General features: G+C 45.6%; 1 protein-coding gene across 3 annotated transcripts in view; it reads right to left on the bottom strand.

The window, feature by feature from the left end:
- MYO1C (myosin IC) overlaps positions 1-7,087 on the bottom strand; it is a 57,584-nt gene extending 50,497 nt beyond the window's left edge. The window contains exon 1 of one of the 3 annotated variants that reach the window (XM_084493154.1): positions 6,933-7,087. In XM_084493154.1, coding sequence (XP_084349280.1) covers positions 6,933-7,070 — 138 coding nt within the window. In that variant the 5' untranslated portion in view covers positions 7,071-7,087. Of the gene's footprint in view, positions 1-2,451; positions 2,624-6,932 lie in introns of those variants that run through there. The other 2 variants (XM_084493156.1, XM_084493157.1) reach the window with 2 other exon arrangements.
- Positions 7,088-8,400: the final 1,313 nt, after the last annotated feature.

Here is an 8,400-nt window from a genome sequence, read left to right on the forward strand (position 1 = left end):
TTTCTCCTGTAAATTGAGGAGTCATCTTGGTGATCCTAAAGGATAATATTTTAACGCAGTCAACATCTGACAAACAGAGCTGGTGCTCATTGTTACTTCTGTAATGCCCAAGATTTCAAATAATTTACAGAAACACTTCCTGCTGGAAACAAAAATTGTAAGTGCTGAAACAAAGTGCCACCTGAAATAATAAAACAGCTGGGATACGGGTATTTGTCCCAAAGTTACTACATCCAGCTCTATTGAATGCTCTGTGGATCCACTTCTTCAGGAGGTCGCAGAGACGTAAGGAGAGCAAAGTAAGATTGGTCTGATCTATGTTACAGGCTTCTGCCAGCAGAAAATAGTCAAATCTCCACAGGTTTATGTATATATAAGATCCCTATCAATAAACATGCCTCACCTGGATACGTGCAGACACACTTTGACCTCTCCACCTACACTAACTGACCAGAAACAAGTTAGCCTCCATCCAGACATCCTACAGTCATAATAGCATGAGTTTTTGCCCAAGGAACACACCAACTCTGTCAGTAACCCCAAATCCCACTAGGGCTCAGAGTACCACACAGTTAATTGTGTTAACTGGGGTACAAAAGCAACACATGAGAAATTTTGACATGGCAAAATCAGAGCAATGCTTTGATAACAGGTGATGCAAAACCCCACCGTGCTTGTTTAAACAAACACACATGTTCTAGCTTTGCTAACAGCTCTGTAGCTGCGGTTCCCAGTTACTATCCACCAGCTTTCCGGGCAGAACATCAGCAGGATTAAAGTTAGAAACAATCCACATTCCCCCACAGTGCTAGGATCAGGCACACAAAACCATACTCTGTACCTCTCTGTACAACTGGGTTTTGATCCCTTCCCCCAGGTTCAACAAATCCATGCACAAATGAAATGGGGATTCTGGGAGTCACATATAAAATATCTGCTCTCATTTTCACATCAGCCCTTAAGTTTTCCTTTATATTTTCAAACAAAGCTGTGGCCAAAAAAAGCTTGTGACATTAGGAGAAATTAAACATATATATTGTGACTACAATATTCAAAACACAGTTTGGTTCACTTAAAAAATGTGATAAGTACTTTTTTTTTTCCTCCGGAAATGTGCAATAGATTATAAAAGCAGCTCTTTGTTTACATCTTCCTATGCTTCAAGTCATCATATTGGTGCCTACTAGTCATCATAATGGTCTATATCTCCTCTTCCAAGCTGCAATATATTTCAATCATGTGGCACCCAGTAGCTCTGAAGGAAAAAGAAAGAGAACTGACCACCAAATTCTGAAATGTATAAATTCAGAAGACGACCTGAAATATCTCCATGTGAAAGTTACATTTTAACACTCCAAGCACTCTTCCCACACTGTCCCTTCATGCGCAAGTCAGGCACGCTTAGCTGCCCCCACTTCATTCCCGCCTGAACAAACCCGCGGACAAACCCTTTTATATTGCATTGTATGCTCTTGGCGCCGTTTGTTCGGCACGCTGAAAAACAATCGGGCATACAAGCCCTGGTTATTTTAATATTAATAGGTGCAATGGGTGTGTAAGAAAACTACCTGTGAAATCCATGAGAAAATCGCGTGCTAACACCAAATAGCAGGTAAGCAGGCAAGGAAAGGCGAAGAATTGCTCACAACTGAATATCAGTGCTTGTATAAATTAAGGCAGAAGAATATCTACTCTGCTATCTAAGTTCAGGTTCTGTTAGAGAGAATTCCTGGCCTCCTGGTGCAAAAACCTTCCCTCCCAAGATGCAGAAGTGAAAATTCCCTCCCAGATGCATTGTGAACAGCCTCCAAAACCCCAGGAGTAGCAAACAACCTGTTATTTAAAACAATGAGATGTGTGGACAGAGAACAAGGCTTTCTGGTCTCTAATTTGCAATACTCAATAAAACTTCTCTCAAAAGAATTTACAGGAATTTTGTGCCGCAGTCTTTTCTCTTCCTAGAGCAGCACCATTGGACACATTAGCATTTGCTGCAGATAAAAACCTGAACTGCAGAAATACCACACATAATGCAACATCGTGTAGTGTTGCAAATACATATCCGTTTTTGTTTTTTAAAAATGTTGATTATAGTGTGCTGCCTTGTAACGTGTGGAACTGCATATTTCAGTTATTAAAGTTAGCAAACAAGTCTGGCTGTTGAAAGTCATTTCCCTGAGTAAACAATGACTCAGTGTGGACTGTATAATGTAAAAGTTATTAGTTACTGTTAGCAAGTTTAAAAAACTCAACTCATTGCAATATACAAAGACATATTTCAGAATGGAAAATAGCTTTCCTCCTACTTCTGTCGTTCCAGTTATACTGTTTCAGTGGAATTTAATTTTCTAAAAAGCTAAACAGATCACTATCTCCTTATTATCCAACTGGACATTGACTTATCTGGACCTTTGAGTCCTGAACAATAATCACAGCGAGAGCTGAATTTACCTGCTTTTCTGTTCTCAGTTCTTCATTATAACTCTGAAGTAAAGGTGATTCTCTCTTGGACAGGAATATCCCAGCTAGACCAGGCACAGGTGGTGATGAAAACAAAGGTCAAGACTATATAATACTGAGCATATGGTAACTAAGGAAAAACATGCAATCGTGAGCTCACCAAAATCCTCTAACAAATGCAGGTCTCCAGCTGAATTATAGCTCCTTCAATAATCCTCCCCTTCATTAGCAAAATGGCCAAAGACACTTGACGATTGTCAGCTGGCATAAGGCACCACAGATCACTCTATCTAATGAAAGGCAACCTCAGCTTCTAAGACACAAAGGTTTCCCTGAAGCCTTAAATTCTCCCCCTCCAAAGGCTGTTCTCCAGGTATCAGTACATGCTACCTCAAAGATCAGGGCCCCATCTCTACGTGACCTTTTGTAGAGGTGAAATCTCTGGTCAGATACAAGCATGCTACAAGGAAATAAAGTCAAACATCCATGGTAAACTTTTGCCAGAAAATCACTTCAAAAAAATGTACTGAAAGCAGAAGGTAAAGGTCCAGCCTTTCGAAGTGACTATAAGAAAGCAGGCTGAATGCCATTGTAACTGTGTTCGCTCTGCGTACATCTTTTTGCATGACAGTGATTTTAGAAAGCTCTTTTACGGAGAAAAAAAAATCTGCTTGGGGGTGGCAGGAGTGTGTTGTTTTTTTCTTTTGTTACTCAAAGATTATCCATTACCTGAGAAAAATGAGAACACGCTGACAAAATATCCTCTTTTTTTTTTTTTTCCTGCCACCAACATTTACACAGCCTATTTGGTAATAATGCTTTCCAGTAACATGCTAAAAATCTGTGTCCATTTATTACCAGCTGCTGAACTGAGTTACAGGAAGGGTGGTGGCCGAGCTGGACCAAAGTCAAGGTGCCAGCTACAGGGCTGCAAGTGGCCTGGTGAACGGCTAGCTGGTCATTCACATGGGACCAAGTTCTTTCCTAAGAAAAAAGCTGCCAGGGAAAGCTGTGCATGAATGACACAGGAGTTCTAATTAACATTTGTCATCGTCCAGTATAGGAATTTAATATAGGACAGACTATATTGAAGATTTACATTAAACAGAAAAGGTACTGGCCCTGCTGTTCCCTGCTGTATTTAAGCATATTTAAATAATGCAGGGTAAGACTTTAAAGGATACTGGAACTTTCCTCCCCCCACCGCCCTTCAACAGAACATGTCTCAGTGGCAACAAATTACTTGAGGTCTGTCCACTCAGAATCTTGTCACAAACTTGGTTAGCATTTCACTCTGCCTTACGCTGCTTGCTTACAGCTGTATTAATGCTTTCTGGGAAGAGCTGGCCACCTACCCCACTAATGCATCAACAAATGTAAAGTATGCAGAGCAGGATGCAAACTGCGTAGCAGGAAATTTTCCAGAGAGATCATTCAATCCAGACAGAGGCACAGTAAGCATGGCTCCCTCCGGGCAAAAAAATAACTACATTCAATCTCGCAGGGAGACAACCCATGCAAACCTCATCCACTAGAAATGATAGAGGGTTAGATGTATGGTTTTTAATCGAAGTCAGGGATGGTAATCCTAGTCAAGGCCAACCACATCAGTCATGACTTGGTTATAAAGAGATGAGAGCCGGAACACAGAAAAACCCTTGACAGAAGACAAATACACACTATAAGTGCAATTACTTTGTGCCAGTACCAAGCACCGCTGCTGCCTAAGGAGTTCTCCACGCCTGACCCCAGCCATCTCTTCCTGCGTGGTTGTACTCTTTGTGCAGGTGGAGGCATTCATGCACTCACACAAGGAGGAAACTCTTCCAGAGAAATTTACCCGTTTGCTTCCTCTATTTGGTTTTAACTTGGATCAGTTCTGAAAAGTTCACTGCAACTGCCTGCCGTCAACACGGGTAAGCCAAAGCATGATGCAAAGGCTTTTCCCCACAGCACCCTTTTAGCAACAGACACACACACCTCTCTATATGGTTCTTTAGCCTGTGTGAAAGAACTGGTTTAGTAACTTGCACTTGCAAAGGGCAGCAGGACGCACCAACCTTCGGAAGATCTGCTGTACTTTTAAATGATCTCCGCCTCCTTTTCTGCAGCACCAGTAACACGCTGTCTTTTTCCAAATATAAGTATATCCTCCAGAAGACATTAGTTACTTGAAAGCGCCCTGTGGACAGTACTCACCCATCATTCTCTCAAACTGTGAGGCAGAGCGCTCAAGCCCATCGATCCTCAGCATTTTGCAGGCTGGAGCTATTCAAAAATGGTCAGGTGAGAGCACACGACTGAGGGAAGGGGCAGTGGACTGAAACGCAGGGGAGCTGTAATTTGCACATTGCTCTGTGACTGTGTCCAGCTGCTGCAGCTTGTTCCTCCTGCGTTTGGTGCGGATTGTCCATTCTGACAGTGCAGGCGGAATTTGTGCAGTTCCTAGAAAGCACAGTTTGCACCAGAGCAAGGCCAGGTTCTGTAAGTAACATGACGCTACAAATGATAGGCAGCTCCTGATGCTTGAATACTGCTGGAGCAAGACTAAGGCTATTTTGCCTTTGCATAAAGGCCTCCAGGGAGTTTGAACTTATTCTTAGAAAGAATCTCCATATTTGATCTGTTATTAAGCTTTCTCAACCCCCGCTTTTTACTGTTCTTCCTCCAATGGGCTTCGAACAAATTAAAAAAAAAAAAAGTCTTCTACCTGACCTGAATGATTTCATCAGGATCTGTATCATTTCTCTTACACATGTTGTAAAATCTGAAGATGCATCAGGTATCAGGGAAGTCTACAGTCACATAAGTTTCGTCACTGTTAGTTATGCAAGACAACATAGAGCAGAAACTGTGCTCCAGAGTCCTGAGTCACACGGGATCTCTCACTCCCTTAGTATACTATGATTCACTTTTTTTTTCCCCAAAGGAAAGATCTATCCTGCACGTTGTGATAAATGAGGAATAGTGTGCATGTAGGCTAGCATTCCACTGGACACTGTCAGGCAGACTAGAAGATTTATATTTACACAGGCCCTTCCTAAAAGACATGATTATACCAAGTATCAAAACTCAACATTCAAAGTGTCATGACAGTGGTTGCCATTCCAGGGCCTGTTGTAAAAATTAAGAACTCATCAGTTCTGTAAGCTTTTGACAGTTTCTAAAAGAGTTTCTAAAGGGTGCTGACAGCTGGTAATTGCCTATTGCTTGGAAATAAGATGAAAGAAAAATGCTTTTATGCTAACTTACTCCAACATGTGGATCTGCTTTCGGGGCTTGTCCCACCAACCAAGCAAATTTTCTTATTTGTCGCCTGCTAGAACTAGGTGGCTGTCATCTACAACAAGATCTGGAGAAGCCGTCCACCTCCAGCAGCAGTCATAGAAAGAGTAAATACCAAAACACTCCCTGGATTGTAACTCAGAATCATTTTCCTTCCATAATCCCCCCCAAGCACGAGGATGCAGATCAAACCAGGTTACATGGAAAGTTCAAGTTTCTAGAATAAGCCATCTGTTCAGCAGAGTCCAGTTCCTTCCCTAAATAACCGTGACTTGCAGCAATTAACTCCAGGTATGTTAGAAATGGGGAAGACAGGCACAGAAAGTAACACAACAGATGGGGCCACTTCAGTCTGAGAGGGAACACAGCTGTGATCTGAGCTGAAGTTACGGTGCTTGAGAACATCCCCAACTACAAGAGAGGACTAAAACCACCGAGCTTTCCTCCTCAGGTGCTTTTAGGCACCTGTGCAACCACGGACAAACGAGGAAGACTTATTCCAGCATGAACATCAGCACTAACCACGGCGGAACACCCCGCCAGCGAGCACAGAACAGCATGAGAAGGCTGGAAACAAGTTAGCTCAGCACAAACCCCATTCCTTAGAACAAGGCACAACCCCTCTGACACACCGGCCGTGACATGGCCACGTTTCAGCTCAGGAGCTGCCTTGCTCTTGCCCCCGCACCCAGCCGCACCCTTTCTTGCTCCAGCTCCTGCTGCCTGGTCCCACGGGAGCCAGCACCCCGTCCCGGGCAGGAGCTCGGCAGCTCGCTGCTTTTGGGAGAAAATACAGTGTATTTGGTAACGTTACGGAAAGAGAGGGCGGGGATTGCCGGAGACACACCATGCAGCCTCCAGGATGCCTGCTGCCGCGAAAGGGTCATTTATTTCTGTCGGGGAAATCGCAGAGTTTCCGGGAACGTCGCCGACTTCAGCATGGGGTGGGGGGGGGGGAACAAGAGGGCCGCTGAGCGCCCTCTGCTCCCCGGGGAGAGCCTCCCCGAGCACCCCAAAGCCCGCAGCGTGCCCGGGGCAACCCTCGGCCATGTGGCCGAGCCGGGGCACCGCTCGGCAGCCACCTTTCCCCCTTGGGCGAGCCGCTCGGTCCCTTTATTTATTTATTTTTTTTCCTCCTTCCCCTTTCCCTTCCCTTACCCCCCGTGGCCGCCGCTGCGGCCGCTCACCTGCGCTCCGCACCCCGGGACGCGCGGCTCGGGGCCCTGCGGCGGCTCCGCCGGTGTCGGGGCGCCGAGTGGCGGCGGGAGGGAGCCGCTAGTGAGCCGCTGGTGAGCCGCTAGTGAGCATGTCCGAGCGGCGGGCATGCGGAGTGCAGGCGGGCAGCAGCGGCCCTGCCTCCGCCCTCACCTGCCGTCAGCTCCGGGGGATCCCCCCCCCCGCGGTTTAGCGGGGTTTTTGGGGGAGCCCCTGACCTCGCTGGCAACCGGTTCGGTCCCGGAGAGCACGGAGGGGGAGGCAGGAACCAGCTCGGGCTGATTACATTGTTCAGGACAGCGGCATCCTGCTGATAAGGTTGTGTATCGCTGCAGCTCGCACGCCGGGCGCACCTGTCTCCTCCGGCCCTCCGAGAGATAAACGCGGGGCGCCGCTGACAACTTCACCATCCCCTCCCTGCTGGTGTGGGAAACAGCCCAAGGGTTGCGTTGGGAGAAGGCCAAAGAGAGAGTTCAGCTCCCGAGCGGATCCCCCAAAGCCAGCGGGAGCTCTGCCACCAAGTTCAGGTAGAGCAACGAGCATCTCGGTTCACCACAGGCGTGTTAATTTTGGAGGTGTTCTGTCCAGGATCCACAAAGTCTGCATGATTGGATTCTAACAGACAAGCACACTGAGCTGAACCATTCTGCAACCCTTCAAAGTGTGTTCAGCTACAAACTTAGGCTTGTGTTAAAGCACAATACATCGTAAACTACTTTTCTCTGGCCATTTCTGCAGCACCAACAGCACTTGAATAGAGAGTGCTGTCCTCAAAGTAGCAAATTACGATTTTATGGACTGCTAATGAAGATTTAAAGCTCTTTAGAAAGCTGAACTAACAGCTTTTCTCTCTCTGATGTCTCCCCCAGGATCCTGGGGCATGCTATTCAGGATAAGGTTTAAAGGAATGGTTCCCTCCGGGAAAGAGGATTCAGGCCAGCCAGTGTCCTCTGCTTTCACTACATGCCACTCACCGACAGTCCCAGACCATTTACTGGAAACCAAAGAATACCAGAATTGCCACTATCTCATCTTCCAACAAGGCAGAGCTCTCAGGTTTTTCTGAAGTACAATGACTGCCCAATAATTGTGTTATCCACACAAAGTGTCTTAGCCAATTTTCACATCATGTTTCAGATTACTTACTAGAAAGACAATACTCGGAAACAGGAGCAACGTGCACAGATGTGTGCTGCGGTACGTGATGGCTCTGCCCTGAGCAATCTGCTACCAGAACTGAAGATAGATTAAACACGTTCTAAGTACCTATGACAAAGAAATATAAATACATGGTTGCATTTAGGTAAGAGTGGTTACTAATTCACCTGAAAAAAAGCGTAACGAGCAGTATTCACCATAATCAACTGTCTTTCCAAGTCCATACAACGAAGCTTTGACAACAGAAAAAAGACCACTTGCAGCATTTAAACACAGAAAGAT

This window comes from Aythya ferina (genome assembly GCF_964211825.1).
Source record: "Aythya ferina genome assembly, chromosome: 19".
Taxonomy (NCBI): Eukaryota; Metazoa; Chordata; class Aves; order Anseriformes; family Anatidae; genus Aythya; species Aythya ferina.